Source organism: Fopius arisanus, unplaced genomic scaffold (genome assembly GCF_000806365.1).
Source record: "Fopius arisanus strain USDA-PBARC FA_bdor unplaced genomic scaffold, ASM80636v1 scaffold00016, whole genome shotgun sequence".
Classification (NCBI taxonomy): Eukaryota; Metazoa; Arthropoda; class Insecta; order Hymenoptera; family Braconidae; genus Fopius; species Fopius arisanus.
Window position 1 is genome coordinate 1,390,448 of NW_011887755.1, and position 27,161 is coordinate 1,417,608.

At 37.9% G+C, this 27,161-nt stretch overlaps 2 protein-coding genes across 2 annotated transcripts in view; both read left to right on the top strand.

Annotated features, from left to right (window-relative positions):
- The window catches only part of LOC105263811 (hemicentin-2), a 76,727-nt gene extending 60,503 nt beyond the window's left edge, over window positions 1-16,224 (top strand). Inside the window, exons 4-6 of the mRNA XM_011300263.1 lie at window positions 10,543-10,762; window positions 11,005-11,102; window positions 14,750-16,224. Coding sequence (XP_011298565.1) covers window positions 10,543-10,762; window positions 11,005-11,102; window positions 14,750-14,844 — 413 coding nt within the window. The 3' untranslated portion in view covers window positions 14,845-16,224. The remainder of the gene's footprint in view (window positions 1-10,542; window positions 10,763-11,004; window positions 11,103-14,749) is intronic.
- Window positions 16,225-22,787: 6,563 nt separating this feature from the next.
- exu (exuperantia) lies at window positions 22,788-26,928 on the top strand. Its single transcript, XM_011300265.1, has 5 exons — window positions 22,788-22,928; window positions 24,481-24,817; window positions 25,039-25,320; window positions 25,412-25,738; window positions 26,033-26,928. The coding sequence occupies exons 2-5, from the start codon at window positions 24,527-24,529 to the stop codon at window positions 26,327-26,329; spliced, it is 1,197 nt and encodes a 398-aa protein (XP_011298567.1). The 5' UTR covers window positions 22,788-22,928; window positions 24,481-24,526; the 3' UTR covers window positions 26,330-26,928.
- Window positions 26,929-27,161: the final 233 nt, after the last annotated feature.

Here is a 27,161-nt window from a genome sequence, read left to right on the forward strand (position 1 = left end):
TAAGGATCGTCGATGTATTTCTCGAGAAGACTCAATCTTACCAAAGTTTCTGCGATACAGTAGAAGCTCGGCAGTGTAATGTACGATCTCACTCTGAACTTTTATCAAAACTCAGCATTTCGACTTTTCGATACAAAGTATCCGGCTTTTCTAAGCTAGATCACGTCACCTGACAAACTTTCACATGCAAATGATAAATCCTCAACGAACGAAGACAATAACTGTTTGAGCAAGAAGTTGTTCAAATCTCTTCATCACTCTTATCACAGACCTACGAGGTTGTGTACAGTTAGAAGAGTGGTGAGTGGAAAATACCAAGTTTTATGGATTCTTTTTCATTCGTGTTGGACAAGAATACTCAATGTCTATGAAAAATTGGACAGTAACTGGGTAGAGGGTATTCTCGAAAACCCGGAGTATCGTCAGAGCTGTCTAACCAAGCGTGGAACTCAATGCAACTTTCAATTCAGTTCTACAAACCTCACCCTGTAGACGACTATCCAGGACAAAGGCATCGTGGTTGAACATTGGATCCAGGCTTGTGTCCACTGTGGCAACCAATATTTCTTGCACAAAGGGTCGAGGCCATGGAAATAATGAATCCGAAAGAGACATTGTCATCGTGCTCTTTATATTTTTGTCATCCGTTGAACGAAATAAAATGTAAACAATGAATTTCCGGTATTGTTCTATCTCTCGGGTGAGTGAATTTTTACGTATTGAATAAATCCACTTGATAGATACAAATTGGTTGCTATTTTTGTAAAGTTCAAACAAGTGGGACAAATTCACGGAAACTCCAATGACATTTCTCTACTCGCTACTCACAATGAAATATCAACTGAGTTGAGTTGAGATTAAATTTGTCAAAGAATTGAATTCTCAAACTGGAATGTATTTACAATACTTGCATCCAAACGTTCGGTAACCGGAACAATCCGCTGTGTTTGTCTCGATAGAAATTGTCATCCAGCTGGAAGGATATTGTATCCAATATTTCCAAAAAAATATGATTTTCAAATCCACCGGGACTTACTTATAAAATATTTATAATGGTTTTTTTTACTAAAATTTTTTTTACGAAATTATAATTGTAAATTGTACTTACGAAAAGGAGAATGGCGAAATTTTGGGAGTAGGTGAAGAATCGCTACAATGGCCATTCGATCATTTGCCTTCAATGCTAAAGGGGAAGACGATGAATCCGCTTCTGAGAATGAGTACAATACCTCAAGTGGCATTATTAACGTCACCCTATGATCGATGATGTGAATATATCAAACGGGGATATATAGTAATCATATTTGCATACTGGAGTCACTCCGGGTTGTAACTCTAAGAATATATACACAAATCTAGTGTTCATGTAGTATTCCATTTATTCGTCGGAAAAGATTCAATTGAATGCAGATTAATTTTTTATTGATATCGCATAAATCCGTAATTCATCAGACTCCCATGTACACTAACCGATTTTTGACAAGTAATGGCATGAGAGAAATGCTTCCATCAATTATTTCTATGAAGTTTGATTAACAATGCTTTCGGGTTAATTAAAAAATTTTATTTGGAACAATGACTCAGTGTTCAATAGTTGTGCCAATCAATTCACTATTTCCGAGAGCATTTCATTTTGCTGGTGAAGTTCATTACCCTCTTTGCGTCAAAATATCGCAATAAAAAGTGCACTCGACGGCGTGCGGAACATTACTTGTTTATGTGACACATTTGAGTTCCACGGTAGTAATGTTTATCGATAAATCAGCGAATCGCACTGAAAATAATTTGGAAATTACGAATAGAATAATGCAATAAAAAATAAGATAATAATTTAATAAAAGAGTGGAATACTTGCCTGAAATTTGGAGGACCTCATCTCCTGGAATAATACCATGTTCCTAAATCGATTTCGAAATTTCTCAAAAAAATTCTAATTCTTCTAATAATTATGCGAAAAAACAATTATTTTTTTAGATTCATTAATAATATAACTTAGAGTTAAGAAGGGAAAATTAACCTACGCAAAGTGGAAAGTAATGATTAAAAAGTTTAATGGTTTAATTTTTACGGATAATCGGACAGCCAGTAGATGTGAAATAATTGGCTACAGACAAGTAGCACCAGCGGGTAGAGAAAGTCAGTATTGGAGAAAGGGTTGGCCAAGTTTCTTGATCGATTAGATTAAGGAATATCGGGGCAACCCCTTTTTCCCATCGGAAAGTTGGTTTTCCCAATCTCTAGAGAACTGAAAACAGTAAATGATCCGCAAATCCAATAATACACGGGAGTTTTCAAAAGTTTTTTTCAGTGTTTTCAAATTATTTCAAGCTTCCTCCAATTTCTTGCATTGATTCAAGTTTAGAATTTGATTTCGTGTAGATTGAGGTACACCGGGAAGTTTCAGGGATGAGATGAGTTGAACTAATTATTACTGTTGCACACTCCGACGTATCAAATTGAATGCTGCACTTGACTTTTGCTCCTCTCAACTAGAAATGCCGGGAGGCAATGAACTACGGTAAACTAACTGCCCTATCCCTCACAATTGTTGCCTTTCTCTGAGACTCGATATCCTAGTGCTCTCAAACACGAATGCTGGCAGTCTGGCCATCTCTCACATTCTGAGAAATCCGAGTACCAACCAGTGGACCATGGTTATCATATGGCAGATGTGTGGATATGTTCCACGTTTCTAACAACGACCGAAGACGCTGGAGTATTGCCAGCGTCCCCTGTAATTAGCGCAATGATAATTTTCTCTAATTCCCAGCATTAACCCAGTTGAACGTGTGAAAAAAAAATCTAGAGGTAGAAAATATGAAAAAAAATCTGGAGAAAATTAACTAGTCTGCTGGAGTGTTAAGTTTAAAAAATTGGAGAACCTGAAATTATGGTGATTAAAATTTTTATTCATTTCGTTGAATATTTTCAAGGGGGATTGGTTTATTTTTGTGATTAAATGGAGAATGAATTCGGAGATTACTCTTGCTCGGGTTGGAAACAAAGATGAATATCTCAAAGGCACCATTCGACTTGATGTCGGAGAAGTTTTCGAATTTTCGATATCGAATCGATGTGGCCCGCACTTTTCGTGCTTTGCCCCAGTAAATTTTCAACGACGATATGTCCAAACATTCATCCACTTCTCCTTTGAAAATATTTCAGCGACCACATTTTACGATTTTGCAGTGAAATATTCCACATCTCCCTCGTGAGATTGTTTCTTCCACCTCTTTTCTATTATTCGTCCATCTCTTCTAAAACTATTTCTCGCCGTGACCATTCAACTATATTTTTCTCGTTCAAATGTTGGAACATCGAATGATACAGAATGAGTCCAACGACGCTAGTGCGAAATAAATGGTGGGTAAATCGGCTGGCTGTTGACACTGCTCTATGACCTAGAAAACAACCCGAGAAAATTTTTAACCAGAGAAAATTCATGGAAAAAACTTGAGAAACAAGTCCATTACGCTTGGCGCGTTGTTTTTACAAAAAATTTTCACCATTTTCCGTGGAGCTTTTGAAAAAGCAAATATGTTTCCAATCAACTCTGACCGAGGTATTGAATAAACAAATTCTGTTATGTGACCAAAAAATAAATTTTCGATATTCTCTGGATCAAAAAAAAAAATGACTCTCGAGGGGTTCACTCAATATCACCGCTGCTAAAACTAGGGTGACTGGTTTTTCGTTTTATTGAATGACATACCTGAAAAATTAATTGCTCCCAAGCGTAAAGTTCAATTAACGATTAAAATGTGATTACCCTTTCAAGCGGAATATAACACAAATATTTCCAATCAGTGCATTTCCATTCAGGAAGTTTACGTCAGTACTCCGAGTGCAATTTCGCGGGTAACTTCGACCTCATTTCAACTATACATCCTCTCTCAATCAAGCGGACACATCTCGTCTCATCGGATCCACCCCAACAGCCACAGATGAACCTCTTCACCGATATCTCGATGTCTTTTTACGCTCTGTATCTTTTTCTCTTATTCAACTCCTACGAGACTGTCAGAGAATCTCTTCTACTGTCCAACTCTCACGGGATGTCACACCACCAGCTTCGATGTTTCAAGTGTATTCCCAAGGCTGTCGCCTGGTTGACACTCCCATGGTAAAATATACCAAAGATTCCCTCCAAAGGTTCGCACCCCTTTTTTAATAAACGAAAAAAGCTGTTGGGTTTGTGGCTGAAGGCGATGGCATGGATCAGTGACTATGTAAACATAAAAATTTTCCAATCTCTCAAAGCACAAAGACAATGGAGAATTCGAAGAAAAGTCGTAAGTCTGAAAAAAAAGGAACAATGTATTTCATGCACTGAAACAACAAGTCTATTCAGAAGTGAAATATGCATTTATCAGGATATGTTTGTACGTATGAATGTCATTTCTCCGTTTCTTTCACTTTGATTCTGGCAATCCTGGTGATAACCGTATAAGCTTATTGACCCCCATCGAAAATCTCTCAAGCACAACTTCCAATAACCCCTGAAGATAAACCAGTTGGAATCTAAAACTGGCGTTCTCCCCAATGAGAACCATTTCCCTCAGAATGACCAAGAAAAACAACGCAATGATTATTAGTATTTGAAATCCCAAGTGAACTGTACGAATTCAAAAAGAATATCTCTAAATCTCAATCAGGGAGTGTGTATGTGTGTGAAGTTCTTTGACCGTTAAATCGTTTTATGGATATAATGCAAAATTGATGGTTTTCATTACAGAATCAAACATCGTGAATAGAACAGCTTCTATTACATTCCCTCATCTAATAGAGAACGAATGCGAAGCATATTAAACTGCATCCCAGTGATGAAAGCGTATGTAGTAAATACACAGAATGACTCGCTCTCGAACCCTCCACAAGTAACTCCGCAACAATTCACAGAACATACTATTGAAATTAGTTAACGTTTGATATCCGCTGCTTATCAGCGATGATACTGCATAACTGAGTTGAACTCAATGAAAATTTATCTATTTTTATTGAATTTAATTCTCCCTGGCAACGAAAAATTTATGATCAGTAATAATCACCTGTGATATATATTTTTTTATTCGCGACAGACCATTTACTGACTTTACGATTGACCATTTGAAAGATAGTTGCAGGTCAACATTTCAAAGATATTACCGGTAATCCTGCAATGCCCATGTAGGACTAGAATAGTGCTCATTGGAGTGGTCAAAATGGTCTCTTTAACGAGGCATCATTGGATCCGCACCGAGCAAGTGGCATCGGGTGCTGAGCATTTCCAGAAGAGCGTGTCTGTGTGGAAGACTGAGTGAGGCGGCAAACAGATACTAGGGGGTGGAGAGGCTGATGGGGAGAATGGCAAGAGCAGAGTGTTGTACTAGCTACTCTTGGCCGTTTAGTATCTAAGTAGGGTTGAAGCTGAGCTCGCTGCTAATCGGTACCTCGTAGAAACGCCGTAGGGCCAGAACCTTCCGATTACACCAGTCTGTGGGAGCAACGCTTTGCCATGATGCTCAACTTGAAAAGGACAAGTAGTACGAAAGAGGAATAGGTAGACGTCGAGGGCAATGAAACGAGGTGATATATATTTCTGTACTGTTTGGGCCACTTGTGGGTTGTGGAGGAGAAGAGACGGACGAGGAAAAAAATTCAGCACCACGCTTGGAGGAGATAGCAGGTGGTAGAAAATGCATTGCAATTTATGGGTTAATGAATGAAGAGATAAGGGACGTTATTACATTCCCATCATTTTTTTTTTTTGGCGGGGAATGGGGAAATGCGAAGAACATTTGGATGATAGCACTCTCGATAGCACCTTCATGACCACCAAATTTGTGACTCTCAACCGGTAATAGCACCACTTTTTCTGAATTACAAGTGTTTACCGGATTGCATCGAATTGAACTGGCCGATAATGTTTCCATCTCTCATTTTTTCTACATATATATCCGCTTAACAATGGATCACTATCCTTCATTCGGATGGAACTCCTGTAATAATAACATCGATAATTTACCAATCTATCCCGGGACCGAAATATAATCCGGAGTGAAATCCATTTTTGCGATTTATTACCGTATGAAAATCACAGCGCGAGAGATTCATCATTTCACGAGGAAAAAAATTACCTTCAGTATCATACAGCGAGAGAGAGATATTATCAGCAAAATGACGGAAGTCATGTTCGCTTGATGACTGGTAATCGATCCGGTATTCACTGATAATTGACGTAAAAATCACGTAACACTTGCGTAAAATTCTCTCCAAAGTAACTCAATGTTTATTGAACACTTCTCTCCATGCAGAAAAACGAAACGATAAACCGTTTTGATTCGGTCATAATAAATTTGTTAATAGAGTGATTCCTTGAAAGATGAGTAATAACAAAGAACTCTCAGGGATAATTGCTCTATTGAATAAAATTTAATGGGCAGCGTCAAGTATTAATGGAAAAGTAGGATGTAAAAAATTTTAGGACGTGGTATAGTGAAAGCCACCGGTATGCATAATTTACACGTAGAAACCATGAAACCCGACGGCATTGGGGGACAATTAATACATGGACAGTCACACCGAGTGGCCGACCCAAACCTCTACACCCCAGAAGAGTGTACCACTGTGAACGCTCTCACCCTTCCTCCCTTCATCCCTTCATCCCCAACTCCTCCAACCCCACCAACTCCTCTTTCAACCCAATTTCTGTGGTATCCATGGTAGTGTCCAACTCCTCTTGTCCCTGAATACTATTAATCGCCAAATATAGGTGAATTCACGTACATCCACCGTGGCGGCATGCGTATTCGACATAGAGACACTGGACAACTGGTAAGCCCAAGTCTACACTGTATAATAGTCACGTTGTTTCCGCACTGCCACTCACCAGATGAGCTTCATTGTTCTGAGTATGTGTGCCCCTTTATTCAAATCTACTTGACTCGTTGCTTCATCCACTTCACTGGCTCTGTAAGACATTTTTTTTTATGGATATATCATATTTATTTAAGAGAAGTTCATCTGCTTCAGTGACTTCAATCTCACTTCTCGCAGCTTGGACAGCTTTAATGAATCTAGTTTATTTTAATATTCGAGGGAGAATAATGAGAGAAGTGATTGAGGGAGGCGAGTACTTTATATTGCGTTTCATTATTAATTAGGGAGTATAACTGGGAAACGGGAGATTTAATTGATGTTGAAATGGAGATGGTGGAAAAACACCATCAAAAACAGATGATATTTTGCGGGTAATTAATTCTTCCGTATCTTCGATATTTTATGCCCTTTTTTTTAATTACGGGGAGGGGGAGCAGTTTAGAATCTGTCCGATTTCAATGGGGAGTGATTATATACTGAAAATGGTATCCCTCTGTGGAAAATATTTTTAAAATATTCGTACCTAAATAATCATGAATTGATCGTTCGGAATTTCAATTTTTTTCACTGCATAAATTCCGTATAGGAAATAGAATAGAACAATTGACGGAACAATAGGAATTTCTGCTTGAATCATTCCCTAAAGTAAATAGAAAAATCGTCAATAGCAGGTTGAGGGTGTGTGCTCTTGACGTGTACCACAATACAAGAGGGAGAGACGTGCACAGATTAAACTACCTGACCATCAAGATAAAAACGTGACGAAATTCGCCGTTGGCCTACAGGCAAATTTCCATAATCGAAGTTCAATCTTTCGTTCTCCCTTCCCTTCCCTTCCCTTCCTCTATCCATCTCTTCATCCTCTGAAGAAGTCACCACATCCTGGAGTACTTTTCTATTTTTTGATACAATTCGCATCGACTGCATTCAGTCAGCTGAAAAAACGTCACTCTGAAAATCCATAAAAGGGGATTCCCCCACATTTGTAGTGTCAAAAAAACGTTCAACCGTATTTCAATAGAAATTTCTAATAGTGTTATTTTGCATTAACCTAATCGATTACCCTTTTCGATTAGTAATTAGGAGAAAAAAAAGGACATCTGAATTATTCACGATTAAAAATGGGGAACGCCAACCGTGAACTCTGTGTAATGGTACTGATTTACGGATGTGTTTTCAAATCTCCCTCCATTCTGCAAAAAGTTTTCGACAATAATTCCCGAGGTATTCGCAAAAAAAATTCACTCGAAAGTTGACTCGACCCCATGTACCACAAATTTAGATAAAACCGAGGCATTACGCATTGTTAATTATCACGTCAATTAAAAAGAATTTCAATTTCACAACTGTTCAAGATGCAATCACAATCTTCTAATTGTTTCATTCTGAATTCTCCAACTACTTTCACAATCAGATATCATTTATTCTCGGAACCGTCTGTTTCTCCTACTTTTTTAGTCCTAACCCCTCGAGAAATTGGTCTTTCGCCGAAACTACCAACTCTCCAGCAGTTATACACACTCTACCTGCAGAAAACTTTTAACCAAGTAATTCGCGAGACACGAGGTAGGTGAGTTTGTTTTCACGCCATTGTATCTATCGCAAGTCTGAGAGTATAAGTATATATCCGTCTCTCGTTGGTACAACGACCAACTCATCTCGAACTTGATTAAAGTCACCGAGTGATAGGAACTTCCATCGGACATTGTTCGAGTTGGAAACGTAATAAATCTATTTTACTAACGTTCCTGGGACTAGATATTAGCGAGTCCAAGCTCGTACCTTTCCTCATTCACTTCGGGTCCCTTTCAATTAATCCAAGTTTGGGGCCCAACCAATCCACTTCATTCACCGTGAAACCTCTTTGTCCCTCGATCTTGTCTTCACGATAATATTCATCTGGTTTAACTCATCTGCCATTGAAGCATGCCGATTCGACAAGATTTGTTCATCAAATTCTCCGGGATAATTAATGTTGAAGAGTTTTTCAACAATACTGAAGATTGAAATTTCATTTGTGGCATGGTACTTCTACATTGTTTCAAAATTGGTTCAACAATTTTGAGTAATTGTCAACACATTTTGCCGAATTTAACGACAGTTGCCAAAGAGGATCTCATTCCTGATAACAATGACTAGCCCATAGCAAATAACCGATACCTACACAATATCACGGTAATAGCAATTGCACTTCCATCAGAAAGTTCAATTAACAGTTGCATGAAACATTTCGAGTTTATTCCTTCGATTCCCACGGATAATTCAATTACAACCCTTTCATTTTATGATTTTTAAACGTAAATAAAAATTATCTGCAATTGAGTAATTCCTACTCGGTCATTAAAAGAAAGATATTTTAAACTTTGAAAAAAAAAAAAAGATATAGTATATTTCCCATTCCAGACATGCGGAATTCCTTTGAACGTGTGAAATGAATAAGTCATTGCGAAAAAATTGTAGCAGAGGAAAAACTAGTGCGAATCTCCACGCCAAAAACTAACTGAAGTCACTCATCTCGCGATTGCTGGAGACAATAAATGTATGATGCAATATCAGAGATTCTGGAAATTATGGATTAAGATAACGTGGACCACGCAATGCCGAGCACGCGCCATCTTTTTACATGCAGAACATGACCTGCAATACGAGGCATTTTAAGTTTTATTCTCAGTACACACTGCGCCCGCGTCTACTCTCATGCCTCTCGGCTTTTCCCTCGTTGCTTTTTTTCCCTCCTCTGCTTCGTGCTTTTTTTTTCAATTTTTTTATGCGAGTCTTTTTCACGCTGGGCCCCTCACAGGGAGCCACGCCACGGTCTCTCCTTTTCCCTCCGGCTTTCTTTCACCTCATTTTTGTTTATTTCACATTTTTTCAGACCAATCTCTCGTCCAGCACATAGATTCCTCCCACTGCCAGCATCCACGGGGTGACTAAAAGCCCTATTTCACTCTGATAATTAAAATTTTTATCTGATAGAAAACACTTTTCAATTAAATTTTATGAACAGGCCACAGTGGGTCGGCCCCGTTGGTCAACATTTAATATGAATTTGTGTAATCGAATTACACGGAATAAAAGAGGAAACAAAACTGATTTACGGTATTTAATGAATTTTTTAAATAAATCATTCTCTTTCGTCCTGACTCACAAAAGTCTAATAATTCCTCACTGAGAAATTTTGAATGAGTTTTTAAGGGTTGGCGTCAGAAGCCGATTTGGGGCCAAAGGAGTCCCAGAAAAAAAAAACATAAAGCTCACTTCCGGCAAAGTGAGCTGAATTGTTGCCATCAAACAGTCTCGCGGATTAGCATATACACACTCAAAGAGCCAGAAGGTTTCGGTGTGGAACCAAATACGTCCCTGTCGTACGATAAAAGATAATGATACTGACGCAGAGAGGAATGGTGTTAGCTCTCCTTGAGGCACATAAAACTGGAGTGGAGATATGTATGCTCCTCCGATTTTCCGTCTCATTTCTTCGTGACCCTCTCGTCTTTCACAGCCATATTAAGAAGAAAGAAGGAAATAGAGAACGTAATGGGAAAAACGTATCATTTCGTGCGATACGACTAAGCTCTCCGCGGGGACAGTAAAACTCAAACATTCAGCTGTGTACCTGATATTTGCAGCCTATTGCTTGATTTACGAGGTACTATTTTTACTTTTATTTTCTCTCATTTCCAGAGGCAAAAGCAAGAATTGAGGGCCCATCCGACAAGTATGTGAAGACAGGCAGTGAACTGACTCTGACGTGTGTGATGTCTCAAGGACCACATGACTTGGGTACTGTGGCGTGGTACCGTGATAATCAACCGGTAGTGACATCACCTAGAAACGAGAACGATGTGGATGCTGAGCCACGGATCAATGTGGAAACTGTGTGGAGCGATGCCCTCACCTCCAGGTATGTTCAAGTAAATGAGACCAAAACCGTCAAACAAGTCAAACAGAGAGAAAAAAAAGAAGTTGAAAATATTGAAGTGGTAGGATAAAAGGAGAGAAGACGACAAAGAGAGCGAATTACAGGGCTGCAGTAATGGCAGAAGTAATCCGCCCTCTGTTACTAATTCTGCCTCAGGTCTATCTTCATCTCCTTGTTAATCATTTTTTCATTCAACTGTGGCTCATATTTCTTCCATTTTTCAGACTAAAAATTATCTACGCCAAACCCAGTGACTCCGGTAATTACAGTTGTGTGCCAACTGTCGCTGAGAGAGCGAGTATCAATGTACACGTTATCAATGGTAAGGATTAAAATTAAGAGTTCTGTTGACGCTTCTTGCTTATATTTGGTGATTTATTCTCTCGCTGTTTTCGCACACTCGTTCAAAGTTACATGCGACAACACGGTTATTGTTGTTGAACAAGTGGCACCCCCGGACATTTGACTTTACGAAATAAAAGAGTAGCAACTGAGAAATCCATTGTGAAACTTGAGAATAGTTTACCACAAATGTATGTACACGGATGCAGCATGTTCTGGGTATAGTGATGTACGTGAGAATACGGGGGATGAGAGAAACAGAAAATTACTGAGTATTACTGGATAGTTCGGGAGACCTCGGGTTCGGGCATCAGTCGGTAAAATATTGTGGTTGAGAAGTAAAATTTTACCTGGACAACAGTGAAAAGAGTGTACAACGATTTCTCGGGTTGCCTCTGAAGCATTCGCCTTTGCCATCCATGCGCACACAGACTCATGACCCAAGAGAAAGCTTCATCAAAACTGGTTCACGGATGGCGTGAGCCATTGAATGCCTGGAATTAGACGAAAATCGTGGCCATGACTGCGCGAATACAACCCCAACCCATTCACTAACATCCCAGCCTTCACCGAGTTCCGTTATTTCAACTGAGTTTACTTTTTATACTCAACCTCCTCGCTCTTTTCCCCTTCTTTTTATCTCCTCTTCGCAACTTTGTGGAGAGCGGAGAATGAAAAATTTTTCTAATTATGCGAATACATCGGCATGAATGCTAATATTTACTTGTTTGCTTTTTTTTTCACTCATTTTCATTGTCAGTGGGTTTCTCTCGGTTGTTTATTTTTTTAATGATGAAGTGTACGCTTGAATATGAATAAAATTGATTTTTAGTTCCAGTATCTCACATCGCTATGTTTAGCTTAAATTCGGGTGGGTAATGGCAGTGATTTTAATGATAATATATTATTTAGCATTCATATCGGTTAGTCATTGGCTCGTCAAGGCTTTATGCATGTCCAATTAGTACTAATCAACTAATTATGTAATGATTCCAATTACTGGTTGCAATCGTGATGAATAATGAATTTTAATCCAAATTATCGAATTGATTGGGGGAATGGAAATTTATAACGCTATAACCTTTAGCAGTTGTATGCCCGCAAAAAACAAGTGTTTCCCTGCTTTAACCTTGTTCGAATGGACATTGTTTTACTCTCTGAATCTATCGTGTTTTGCATTTCCACCGGGTGAATGTACCTCTGCATATATGAATTGTGCAAAATTCCAATGTGTCAGTAAAGTTTTAATGAGTCTCTCTTAAGAGTTCCCGGCGATTACGTCTGCTGCCACATGAATACAGAAAAGCTATTGTATTATACTGTTCCATTTATCGTAAACCAACAATAACTCCCGATGAAATTATTGCGGACAATATTCAATACTGGTGATTACATTTGTCGGAAAAAAAGACAGCCGGATGCGGTCAATGGACAAGTACACGAAGTTCAATGCATTTTTTCCGGAAAATTTTATTTCTCATGATGTATTCAATTTTTTACAATCGCACGGATCATCCGTGTATCAACTCCATCAGTTTTTTTTTTCACAAATATAAATAGAGTACATTGTATAGGACGACTGTTGAGGGTTTGTATATGTAATACCCCTAGGATAAGAGCACTCGTATTCAGCCATTCGACTGTATCCAAAATGTATGAGTACAAATTCAATATTGCATATATACTGTTTACTAATATTTGATTTATTATTGTAACAACACTGTGGAGCATAGTGAACAAATACGCATGGATGAATCGAAAATCGAAGAACCACCTAGAAATAGTAATTAAATGTTTGATAATTATCCGGCATACATATCCGGTGTACATGTGAAATATACCGAGTGTTATTCATGGATCGATGGAAAATGGTGGAACTACGCTTGAACTCAAGATTTTTTGGATGCATATGTCAGTATGGAACGGCGGAATACAGATGAAAGGCAAATAAAAAATATGAAACATCTGTTGAGGCTCTGCAGTTTTCGTATACGTCACAAAACTTTTGCATTTCGCATAATATCGATGGTGAATTTTGAGCAGTGAGTAAAGGGTGTACTGAAATATTTCATCAAACTGGGGAGGAAGAAAAACCTCAATTCTGAAAATAGGAGCATAAATTTTAGGGAAGAGGTAGAAGGGTCCTGTCTCGAATGGAAGCGAGAGGGGGTTAGTGAAAATAAATTTACCAGGACATTTCCTGTCCTACACAAGACTACCGAATACCAGTGCCAACTTCACTACAACGACTAAAGATAATCTAACCCAATGACATCTTATGCACCACCACTAAATTTATAAAGTTGAATTTAAGAAGTAATTTACCAGAAATAATAAATAAAAATTCAGTGCGAGGAAAGTTTACCACAATAAAATTTTACGATCCAGAAAAAAGGGGAAAATTAAACAATTTTTTCCAACCTTTAAGGGTGCAGGGTGCAATATTAGGAAAACAATGGCCGATGTTCATCTGTGTTCTTTATAAACCGACAATTGTAGTTCAACGATTGGCAGTTCGGGGTGAATGACTTTATTTCATCCAGAAATCGGCAAATCTTGTTATGCATTATGGTATTTTCTATTTCGCCGTTTTCCCCATTTTTTTTTTCGATTACACCCTCCACGAAGCATATATGAAGAGCACCGGAGGCAGTTTTACCGTGGATGGAGAGGAAATACAGGAGGAACGCCTTGGCTATAAATTCAGGCAATAAGTTGGGTGAGTTTGGTGGAAATGGTAGAGGATTTTGAGGGGAAGGGACGAGCGATATCGGAATCAAATCAGTGCCAAGTAGACAACCCAGAGCTCCACTTGGAAACACGTATGAACTTCATGGAAACTTGTGCAGTTCTCTCTATAAAACGTTATAGATATACGAACCGTGCCTTAACACGCACAAGAATAAATATCTATCACTTACATCGAGATCTAGTTTCCATCTACTTTTCATATGGCACACAACTCAGAGTTACTTCCCTTCGAGTCATTCATCTAGAATACTCGCATAGTAATTTTCCGATAATTTTCCGTATTGATGAATTATTGGCACGACGAGTGAGAAATATCTGCAGAATCAATTCTGCGCTGATTGATCATAATTCACAATCTTTTTCGGTTAATGTACATCAGTAAAACTTTTCAGAAATTCCTCGTGTTTTATTGGACCCCTTTCACGCTCGGGGTGATTTATTCTCTTTCATAAAATACATTCACCTTAACTCGGTTGACAATTTTTGTTTAAACTTTTCGCATTGAGTTCCGGAAATTTCTAAAAGTCAAAAACTACTTTACTCCACTTGTTTTGTAATATAGTATTCACTTATTGTGGCGAAAACAGGGAGTTGAAAGTTATCTATTGTCTCCAGGATACCAAGAAAATAAATTTGTATTATCAATAAATAAATTTGGCTTTGTACGTAAAAAAGAGAAATAATTGGACAAAATGTATGAATGCAAAACAATGAATTACGAAATACGACGATGGAAAATTAATTGACGAAACACAACAGTATTAGCATAGTTGGTCTTGACCCCTGAAGGTATAGCTGATGGCTTGTTATCGTTTGTCAAAACCAAATGATGAAAGACATGAATTAATTAACATGAAGCTATTTTGTATGTTACAGGTGAACATCCTGCGGCAATGCAGCACGGGAATACGGCTGTCAGTAAACCAGCTCCCTATCTTCTCCTTGCCCTGATTCTGTGCCAATTCAGATAATATGATGCGCCGTGATTACTATACACACGAAAAAAAAAAAATGGTAAAAATTAGTGTCTATGTGAAAATGCACCAAAAAGCAGGTGCGTAAGACGGATAAAAAATATTTAGGGATGCATTGTGAGAGGAGAAAATCTATCCGTGTGATTGTTACGTCAGTTTTTGTGTATATTCCCACTACATAGATGTAACGAGGGAAATCAAAAAAAAATATTGATTTTTATTGATTCAAGTTGAGATATTGATGAGAATTTCCCATTGCTCAAACATCGCGAAGATATTTTTCAGCGAGTGTCTCACTGCGGATCAATTAAACATAATGATTCAAAGAATATTGTGAGAGCTAACAATAAGAAGAGAAACGATGAGCAAAGCGTATCGCAAATATACTTCAAGACCCTCACTTCTTTCTAGCGTTATTTGTCAACAATTAAAATTGCGTTAGGGAATGCTCCGGTGTTTTCTCCGTGTTTTATCCCTGTGGATGTTGAAAGGAGGCAAAAGGTGGAAACTATCAAATGTGATAGAAGACAGATTGAGATGTCGACTAAATAAATAAGGGTGGAGGAGAAAAAATGAATAAAAAAGAGTGAGAGGAAATAACAATATTGTTCGTAGATAACGATGCGCCACCTCAATGATCTTTCAAGATCTACACCGAGTCATCAACTACGAATTTTCCTTCCTGCAACCAACGCCTTTTAATCCAGTGGAAAATTCTCTCCGTACCATTTTTCGTATTATTCCAACTCCTTCATTCTCCTCTCCATCCTTTACCATCTCAAGTCTATTGTCCAACTTCTCTTCAGCACCTTTGGAATCCTCGATAACTTCCAAAGGAGCGAAAGTCTCGTTATTATGCCTGGGAGTTGAAATTAAAAAAAAATGATAATACGGAGGGCGTCGAGTTGTGTTTCATTCTCCTGAATAGAAATCTGAGAATAATCACAAGTTTTTACCTGTTTCCCCTCTATCCTACCCCTTCTCCTCCATGACCATAGAATCGCACAGTGTTAAATGTCAAATAAGTGTCATGTTATAGGAGAAAATAACGAGAAAATTTGAAAGAAAAAAAGAATGCTAATGAAACAGATGTTCTCACCGTGGAAATTTATTTCTATGTGATTTTAATTATCAAGAAGAAAAATAAAAACCCTTTACATATATAAGAGATTACCTAAGAGTAAGACACTAAATATTGACTATATGAAAATGGTAGGAAGTAAGCAATGGGAATCACAGTGGTATGACTTTAAGAAAAAAATATTTCAAGAATAATTGAAAAAAAAAGAGATAAAAATAAAATTGCCCTGTTTTTTTTGTATGGCAAATATTTGCCCGGCTGTGTTCCAATTTTCACTTTATTTTTCATGTGCATATTTTCACCCGTGTATATAATATTTTACTTTTGTAAATAAATTTATCCACGTCAAAGAATCGAACATCTATTTATTTTTCCAGATAAAAAAAAAAACATAATAATTGAATAAAATATGGGGTGGCAAATTGAAGACTCAATTATCCGCGACGAACGACCAGTCCCCTAGATAATTGATATTTATTTTAATTGTTATTTTAATTGATGTAGATGACGAGGTGAGACGGTATGAAGTACAAGTGGAGATATTTCGCATTTTCATGTACCCCAATCAATATTCACTGGAATTATTAATGGATTGCCGAGATAGAATGCGGAAGGATGAGTTGTGGCACTTTGCCCTCTCTCTCTCCCATTTTCGGGAATTTTGGCAAAGGCGCGAGCTAGACCCCTAAATATCCGTGTGAAAACCACGCTGAAAACGCATCGGGGTCACGAATATTGATCCCCTCTTACCCTTCATCCACCCACAATGTTTCGCACACAGTTGACTATAATACTAGGTTGGCGTTGCGTCCTGGAGAGCCTTCCCATTCCTTCCATTGCTACTGAATTACAATGGCCTCTATGGAACGCCCGGGTCTTAAAGTCGAAGTGCCGTTTATACTTGAAAGCATAAACAAAGACCTCAGTACAGGAGAAAGGGCTCGAGTAAGTGGGACTATTCTGTATAACTTTCAAAAACAAAATCGCTCATTTAAGGGACATCACAGTACTTCGTTTGAATAACATTTTTACATCGTAAAAAAGTTCTCGGGAAAAAAAGTTATTTCAGATAAACAACGAGAAGCACTTCAAAAAATTTACGTGCGAATGATTTTCCACATTATCTAGATTGTCTACCTCTCAACTGAATAAAATTCCTATTACGGATATTAAATCAGGGATGAAGTGCTGAAGGGTGGACGGTCCCTGCACGTATCATTCTCAAAATTTTTTTGACTATAATTATTATGTAATTCCACCCAATAAAAAAAAATCAATTACGCCCCGATGGAATATCTCAGGTCATTTAATTTTCATAAATCTTCAACCGGAACTTCAAACAAATTGTAACACGAGTTTCTCCACCCATACCCACATATTCCATCGTATTACCAAATAAAGTCACGCACGAGAAACAGCCAGAGATGGTAAAGATATATAAATCGATTGACGGTAAATCTTTGGCAATGCGAAACTCTAGCGTGTACCAACTTGCCCCAAAACCGAATATACAGACGTTTCCATACCCCACCCAAATGTAAATTCAATGCAACCCGCAACTATACAGATAGGAAAGCACAATAAACTTGGTTTTCCATTTCCACGAGACGGTCTTCATAAAAAAAAAATCTCAAATCCAAATGGTAAGTCAATTAAGGTTTTCATGGCCGTAGGAGAATCTACCATCCACGTGGGGCTCTCCGATAATACTCCCTTACCCCTCAGCCCCCACCCATTATATACCCGAGGTGATAAATTCCCGATGGAAAGTGGGCCAAAATCGAATTTCCGGTTGAATCGTCGAATATTCGAAATTGGCCAGGTTTAAAACGTTAAGCGGAAAAACGAGGCAATAACGCTGTATATGCGCGTTGGTGCGGATAAGAGGAAGAGTGAGAGGCAATGTGAATGAAAAGAGTGCAGAAGAAACATCCTGGAGAAAAAAAAACCAAAAAAAAAAAAACGAGACAGGAGAAAAAAGGGGTGGGGAGCGAATGCGAATGGAAAAATAAAAAGGCAACACAGCCGAATGCAAACGAACCGATATACCAAAACCCATTGCCGACAATGAGTAACGGGATGGAGGGGCCTGTGGGGAGACGAAGGGGTGGCATCCATAAGTATCGAAAAAACATCGATGACTGGGGCTATCTCGACGCGCGGGCTCGCAATAATGCCAAACAGTGCTTTTCTCTTCCTCGTTTTACCCACCATCGCGAAAAACAGAACACAGGAGTGAACACCAGGAACTGGAACGACGAGAGGACAGGTTTTGGTTCTTGCGCTGGCGCACAATCCATTCCAATTTACCGGCAAAATGTGCATAATCAAGATTGTATACGTACATTATTCCTCAACTAGTGTTACAACGCCAAAAACGCAACGGAGAAATAGAGTATTATTCGTTATCTCGTAAATGCAGATGAATACAAGAAATGAATATGTGTGGACAATGTATGGGTTTTGGTGGCTCGTGATGGGGAAGGCCGCAGGGTTCATTCCGCTGGGTTGCAATAATCCCCAGGATCTCATGAGCATGCCTATGTGTCTCATGGACAAATAACCGTGAAGTATTGTACCCCTTGTCATGTACAGCTGGTCAACTTGCACATCCATGATTTTTGGATTTTACGGTACAATGATTTTCCATTTCATTCCATTCCATTTCTATGTTGTTTTCATCTCCTTTTTTTTCGTTCTCTCGGGGTAATGTTATCTCGATATTTTGCGCTTGCTCGTTGTTCCACTGTGCATGCAATATATGAGATCGAAATTGTTGGATTATGTTGTATTGCCATTGAACTGTTTTATCTCGCTGGCAATCTAAACGAGAAAAATATGACAGGCGCTTACGTGGGCGAGGATAGTGTAGGGGTATTTGCTGAAGAAGGGGTGAGTCATCGACCTCCACTGATTCCAATATATCCGATTTCCTGGACAAGAGCAAGGAGGAAATTGATTCACGTGACACAGGCTCATGTCAGTGTGAGGTATTTTAAATTGAATGATAAAGAAGTTTATGTGGGTTATGGCTGTGATACCCCCGACACATGCTTTATCATTCTTTTCGGAATTCCTTTGGCAGTGATGGTCAGGGGATTGACTCGATAAAAATGTCTAGATAGCAATCAAACATCTGAGAGGAACATCAAAAAAATTCAACATTATGATTCTTCAATAATTCACGGTGAGTTTATTTTCTCGCGTTTTATTTATTTTTTTTTTCTCATGTTTTTATATTTCTGGGAAAATTGAATTCACCGCGGTATGGATTGGATCTGCGAATCGTGATGGATAATTGGTTTTATGAAGCGGATGAGCGAAAACAGTAAAATACAGAAGAAATGCATGAATAATTGAACAATGATTGAAGCTGTCAATCCATTTCACAGCTCTAATTGGTACGGGTGAATTATAATCAACCAACCGTAGCTGATTGCATACTCAAGCACATTGTCCATCGTTTTCATCAAATGATTAGAATTTATTGCTGGAAAATTATACCCGATAATGCACTGCCGTGTTATTTATCATATATTAAATTTTCCAATAGTAAAAATTCCCGAAAAAAATTCAAACTTTTGATCACTTTCGTTTGGTAATCAGCGTTCTCAAGGAAATACCAAATATTTGTTCACGGATTACATTCCCAAGTGAGAATAGGCCTCCTGTGTAAAATGAAAAAAAAAGTTCACGGGCAAAAAAAAAATGAAAGACTTAATTTACAGAAAAAGCTGGATTCGCACGGTAAACTCCCACTTGAATAATAAAACCGTCGAGCTATTTCTACGCGGATAAAATATTGTACGCGCCTGCAGTGGTTTTTCCGTAATACCGAATCCACCCCATTTTCCCGTCCTACCGCCTTTTGCCAGTGGTAATTAATGCTAGAACTCATTACCCATGGCAAGATAACGCGCAGCTGGAATAACAAGTGACGAGTGTGCGGGCATCAATCGAAATCTCGTTTTCTATTGAAACTCGATGGCAGATTTTTTTTTTCGATGCCATTTTTTATGAAAAACGTTCAATTATCTCCCTCAATCTACTGCGGGCCTTGAATTTTTTAATCCATGGAATTTTCAACATTTTTCCGCTCCTCCTGCCTCTCCCCCTTCGGGTCTCAACACCTTCTCATAATTATATCGCAAGTTGGACGTAATATTGCGGAAAACAATTTATTCCACTGTGATTCCTATTGAGGAAGCACTAATCAAAATTATTGGCTTAAATATCCGGTATGTTTTCAATTGGAAAAAAAAGAAAACCCGTTTTATCTGGAAGTCAGCTTTTCAGCGGCTCTGCTCTGTGAAAATACCGGAATTCTGCCAAGCGGGGCCCCAAGGCTGGAGTTCAAACAAAACTTCTGCGAACTCAGGAATTCCTTTGTTTCTAGTTTTTCCATGTTGAAACTTTTAATTATATTAAGGTTTTCACGGTATTTCAAATAATTTTGCAATTAACAATGTCAGATTTTGCGACAAAAGCGCCGAATTTTCAAAGAATTTTATTTATTCATTTATTACCATATTAACCGCTCAGCCTTTTACATTTTTAAAATACATATATACAAAATACATATATACAAAAAAAATATGCATTTTAATTAATTTAATCAGCAACTTAATGCATGAACCATTCAATTTTTTTTTCTCATTATCGATAATGAAATTCAATATGATCATGAAATAATTAATTTGATATTAATTACGTTATTAAAAAATATTGACATTACCCTGTCGCTCTCGAATTCGCCACACACGTCCAATCAATCTTACCCCAACTCAATTTGCCTTGTAATGGTCCTTAATTGTTATGGTTATTAATTAATTAATAAACCACAAGATAAATCAGTGAATAATCTCCATATGTGCCAGATTCGTATTAACGATGAGAGACCCAATGAATCACCGAAGATGTGCATCAGTGTATTACGATTCCCCGTTACCGTTGATTGATCGGAAATTAATTAGTTCTCATTAAATTTTCCATTCCATTCACTGCACTGTACGAATCCTTTTGTAGAAAAAAGAAAAACAGATTTTTTTCCATTCATTACTTCTCAATTTCTCATTTATCGATGGTAATTGAATTTGCCACCGATATGCATTACCGGAAATGCCTGAATTAATTGACCGAACGATTTAAAAGAAAACAAGAACTGTCCCAAAGATGATTACTTTTCAGGAAAAATTTTAAAAAATCGTGGGAGGGGTGAGGGTGAGGGGAAAGGCAAACAACGATTTCGCGATGATGGAATTTTGTGTGGAAAAACGTTAACATTTTTTTTTTTAGTTCTCCCGCAAATTGACAGGCTCGAGGGTGTGGGGGGTAAACGGATAAGAATTTTTCGATAACGTTGAAACCACCAGGTCAAATGGACTGTACATTGAAAAAAATAATAAACGTACTCATGGTCGAGTGAATGATTTTTGTCGTAAAATATGATGAAGCGATGGAAAGTCCTGTGGGACATCACATGCATTATAGAGACTGCTCGTGGAATCGGTCGATCAACGCCCAAATCCATTAGGCAGTTACGTATTATATAACTCACAATGGCTTAGCGATGGTAATAAATATTGATTGCTGTGCTGTAACCACATACCAGAGTGAGAGAGATTCGGTGTAGAAGGGGGCAACGCTTGGTAGGAAGAAGTGAGATTAGGGTAGAGAAATTTTGGTCCCGGGTGACCGAGGCTCAGGCTCATCGGGGTCTACCCTCTTAAGTAAGACAAACGATTTCTCGATGTCCTGGTTCTCCCTGGTGCTACCTCCACCAGGTGCCTCTGGACTCCCGCCACTTTATCTCATGCAGCATCTCCGCAGGCGGTATCAAGTTGTATAAATTCTCAAAAAAAAAGACTTAAAAAAAAAAGTTTTAGCAGTATCTCATTTTATAGCGACGGCCTCCCATCATTTTCTGATGAATTTACTCTGAAATCACATTGAAGTCCTGTGAAATCAATTTTATCTAACCATAATTAATAAATAATAAAACCTCATAAATCATAATTTTCTTTTTTGTTTAATAAATTTATCAGTATATTAAAAAAATTTTATAACATTGGCTGCATTTTTTAAATTCCCTCCACCTCGCCCGATTGTCTTTAAGCGATCATTTTTTTTATTAATTCGTGGATTGAGTAGCTTAAAAAAAATGGCGCACATTACGAATGTACAAATCCACTCGAAATCGAGTACAAACGATTTGAATATTACAATAGCGAAAGCATCATGGCGGTAGGTTAAATGGCACACTGAAGAGGGAATTGGGCTTGTCAATGGCAGATGACGAGTGATAATCACTGGAAATTAATACCAGTGACACGCACATTCCGTTTTGCTTAACATTAATAAATATTATTGAACATGAATATACTTTGGCGTGCAGATAATGATTGATCATTTCTCTGTACTCGGATCATATTATGACCCGAGGCTTGAGCCATACTCTTAAGATTTTCAAAAAATTTTCATCATTAATTATCGAATTTTTCAGCCCGAAGACGCGAGGCAACGATATTGCATCAAACAAAACATCTAACTGAAATAATAAATTCCCTGTCAGTATTTGCAAAATGCTTTGCAGCCAGTGCCACGTGTGCACAATCGTTTTACAATTTTTCCACTCCTCCAATGCTCCACCTTTAGCCGATTTTGGTTCTGACCAATGAACCATTCATTCCCGTGAAATTATTCCAGCCGTTCAACTCCTGATTTTTCTATAAAAACACATGAAGAACGGGTGAAAAAAAACAGCAGAGGATAAACAAAAAAAAACTATCGATCTTCCATTTTTCCGTCGTGAAAATCCCAGAGCGACGCAAACTCGGATACAAACAGCATTCAACGAACATTCAACAACGCGGTGTTTCTCATCATTAGCATTGTAATTATCAACCGCGAAATACCTGTAAAAAAAAAACAACCCGGATATCACTCAATCCACCTAATTTTACGCGACTCCCATTCATCAGGATCTTATCATCTTTTCGCAGTAAGTACGTCCTCCTGTTTAAAAAAAAATCATTAAACCGCATGTTGAAGTATTCTCACTCTAAAGTAATTATTTCAAGGAGTGAATTAATTAATTAACATGAAATACGAGTACTCTCCTAAACCGATGCAATATAAAGATCGCATTAACCATGAATTTCAGCGTTAATACTCATTTGGGATTAAATGGCATTAATAATGGGATATTCATAAAAAGAATGGACTCCTTCCCGAGCACTCGCTCGATACGATTAATTCTTAGTACCATGTATTTTTTTATCCCCTAAAATATTACCCGAGGAATCTTCCATTCCTCTGAATTCACCCATTTAACGTTAAATAACCGTAACGACTGAATTGTTATTATCAACCCTTCTGATCTCCTCACAACAGAGTTTTACGATATGAGCCTTTCCCTTAGCCTATCAAAACTTCAATTACCACACACTTGTATCATAAACAGAGCGCGGGAAAACTTTCAACTCATTCAATTTCTCGTTTTATTGGGTCACCTGACCTTTTGCCAGGCCAATCAGCATCATCGATATTAATGTACAATGGTACGCATGCGTAAATGCAGAACTAAATTTCCTTTCGTCTCAAGTGCGACACGTGCGCCCATAATCTAGCGGCTTTGATAGGTAGACGGCTCATTGTCGTTTAAGTAGATACATACCACGTTTCACCATTGCCGATTATTCACCGACCCGATAGAATTACCCCAATAAATTGCACTGCCTTCACCTTGAATTATCAACGAATTCTTCCAGACATTGGTGAGTACGATTGAAATACACGCACTGGGCGTGACCGATTGCATTTTTATTAATAATTAAAAGAGTCGATACAGGATGGACAAGTGTGATTAATAATACTAGCGCTTATCAGATTATCGTTAATATTCTCAAATGTGAAACTATGAAAATTATTCAGGCAGCTGCTTTATATTTTTTTTTTACTCTTCAACCATTCGATTATTTTTCGCGCCCTGACTGACATTGCGCAACACATTATGACTGTGCTCGACACTCGGCAAATAATTTTTTTTTTTCTCCAACAACTGATACGGCTTAATGCATCCCAATTGGATTGTATCTGGAATTTTCTAGAATAAAATTTCAAGAGTTATATCTCTCTTATGGTAGCTCAATCCACGCGCAAACATAATGCCACGTTCGGATCGTATCTATTTATTCGGCGTATATTGTGGAAATAGTATTCCTCTGCTATATCAAATATGATTCGTCTCTGCTGTGGAAAATGATTTTTTTTGTATACTCAAGAGAGAAGAGTATTCCCTGGAATTTGAGTGCAAAACAAAGAAGGTGGAAAAAAAAAATAACGATATCTGGGCTAAAGACACACGGTTTCTCTGTCAACAATGTCAACAATGTTTGAAAGTCGTTTGAGTTTCGCCTCGTTACCTTGCTTATATTTTGCTTTTATTCGGTTGAAATTCAGCCTTGTAGTCTAATCCTTCACGCACCTTGTTTATTCACCGAACGTAGGATTCCGTATGGAAATGATGACAATAATACTCACTTTTTTCACAGACATTGAGATATAAGACTGGTCTGAATAGGCAAAATATTCTGAACAATGGTGTCATCGACTGTAGGGGAAAATGGCGAGGTTCTTTCGCATATTAGAGCATCACCAACCGAGGGAATTCCACCCGGTGATTATCGACTCGTCGGATGGGACATGGATACAACTGGAAAAATGCTGGTGGATGAGATATGTCAGATTGCTGGGTACACGCCGAGCTCATCTTTTGCTCAATACGTCATGCCATTTAAGAATCTCACACCTGCGGCTAAAAAACGTCACAATCTCAAAGTCGTTACTGTGGGAAGATATAGATTGCTCAAAAACAACAAAACTAATAAGGCAATAATTTTTCATCTCTCCTTTCATTAATTTATTACCATTCTTCCATCCCTTTCAATTCTCCAGAGCAACGATAATTCCCTCTCCTACCAGATAATTGAATTTTTTTTTTTTCCATAAAACTGCAATTTATCACATCACTCCAACTCACCGCTCCTCCACTATCCATCATTATCTCAAGAAAGTTATTAATAGACGGAAAAATTTATATCTACACTCAGGGATTGAAAACCAAGAGCGAAATCTCCGCTATCACAGACTTTCTTGACTGGCTCGAGGAAGTGAAGGGCGACGCTGTTGATGGGCTAATTCTCATTCACCATGAATCAAGAAAAGTCATTCCTGCGATGCTATTGGCGTCACTTAGTAAGTTCAATCTTCTGGAGAGGTTCAAGAAAACTGTCAAAGGATTTGCCAATGGGTTCAACATTGCCAATGTTAAATGTGCCAATACCATTCGTGCCTTCTCACTGAGAACTCTGTCGCGTGTTCTCCTTGACCAGGTACTGTTATCATTGAATTAGAATTTACGAGTAATCCAGTTAATCCAGCTCCTTGTGTTTTTAATTTATGTGTCTTTTGAAATATATTCAGGAGGTTGAGATAGAAAATGCATCAGATCGCGCACGCCTTGCTCTTCAGATAGTTCAACACTTGAGCACTGGTGAAACTAAATCCACCGAGAGTAATCGTGATGGTGATACAACATCAAAGGCAATTATCGAGTTCACCAGAGAATTCGTTCAGCCAGTAGAAGCAGAAGAGAAGGAATCTGAAAAACTCAAGCTCGTGCTTGACAGGCAGCACAGTCTACTGCCAGTATTTCGCCATTTACTTGCCATGAATCGCAAAGAGAGACAGCATGCCTCACCTCTCAGGAGACTTCTCGCTGAATCCGATATCGATTATGCGCAGCTCATGGTAAGTTATAAAAATTCCCTGTCATCGATCTCCAGTCTCACCCAATACTTGTCAATTCACCTTTCTTATTTCCAAATTGCAGTAATATAATCATACAGCTTCTCCTCGATTTTTATGTATATTTCAATATTTGCGTCTTCCACACAACAAATACACGTGAATTGAATATAGTAATTTATTTCGCCATGGTAAATATTTTCCTTGAAATGAAAGATCCAATAGAGGGAAACTGCAAAATTTATTTATGAAAATTGACGTATGTTCATGAGACGAGTTTTATGTTTCATACTTCAGGAAGCCTGGTCAAAGGCGGAGAAATATGGATTGGAAAAATTGATCAAGGAGAGAGCCTCAAGTGCAACGAGTACGGAAATTGAGGATCTTCTTGAAGTACTTGAATGTCACTTTGACCCAGAAAAAACGCCAAAGGTCAAAGTCGAGACTAAACAGAGGAAGAGATCAAAGAAGAACAAAGAAAACCGCAAAGATGCTTCGGGGCTTGAGAGTCCAGACACCACAACTTTGCAATCACCAATTAAAGTAAGAAGCGAATCACTTGATACCGCTGAGGTATCACCAACAACGGTTTAATAAATATTCACGTGCCTCACAAAACGGGGATGAAGGTGAATGGAATTTGTAGAGTATCGCGTTTCATTTTCCATACTCTACGGATCTAGCAAATTGATTTTTTTTTTGTTATTAAAATATATATTTTTTTTTCATTATCAAAAGGGTCTCAGACCTGAGGACTAACAAAAGTCCGAATTGATTCAATTATTTAATAACTCTTTGATTATTATTTGAATCAAAGACATTCTCTCCATTACGTGAGATCATTCGCTCTCCAATTTCTCACTTTATAATCACCGGTATTTTTGTTATTAAATGATTTATTATACAATATACACGAATGAAGACAGGGAGAGAAGAAATTATATTTTTCAAAGTGATACAAAGACTCGACCGCGTCTTCTTTCTTCCTTTCATTTTTCACACAAATGTATTCTGATTTTCATTTAAAAATCACGTAAAGTTGATTCCACGTGGTCAATCGCACTGAATGGACACGGATAGTCGTTAAAAAAATTGTTATTGATATTTAATAAAATAATGGAATGAATAGCTTGTTATTTTTCGGATCTCATTGTACTGATTAAAATGGCAAAATAAAGAGATTCACGCATGAACACAGGTCTTTGAAAAAATATAAAAAATAGAATCCTAATTCCGTCAGTAGGAGCCGTAAACTGGAATTCATTTTTTTTTTTTACGACATTAAATTCCACGGAGTTTGTAGCGGTAACGACCGTTATCCAGAGTATCACTTCACACGACCACAATGATCTATGCAATCTGAATTGAATAAAAGTGAGAAGGTTTTATCCAGACTTCTCCCTCACGTTGAATATTGATTTGCCCC

Bases quoted from the DNA above. Each gene is read 5' to 3' on its own strand.
- exu (XM_011300265.1), top strand. From the start codon at position 24,527: ATGGTGTCATCGACTGTAGGGGAAAATGGCGAGGTTCTTTCGCATATT. The intron at 24,818-25,038 runs GCAATAATTTTT...ATCTACACTCAG, and splicing joins AAAACAACAAAACTAATAAG to GGATTGAAAACCAAGAGCGA. The intron at 25,321-25,411 runs GTACTGTTATCA...AAATATATTCAG, and splicing joins CGCGTGTTCTCCTTGACCAG to GAGGTTGAGATAGAAAATGC.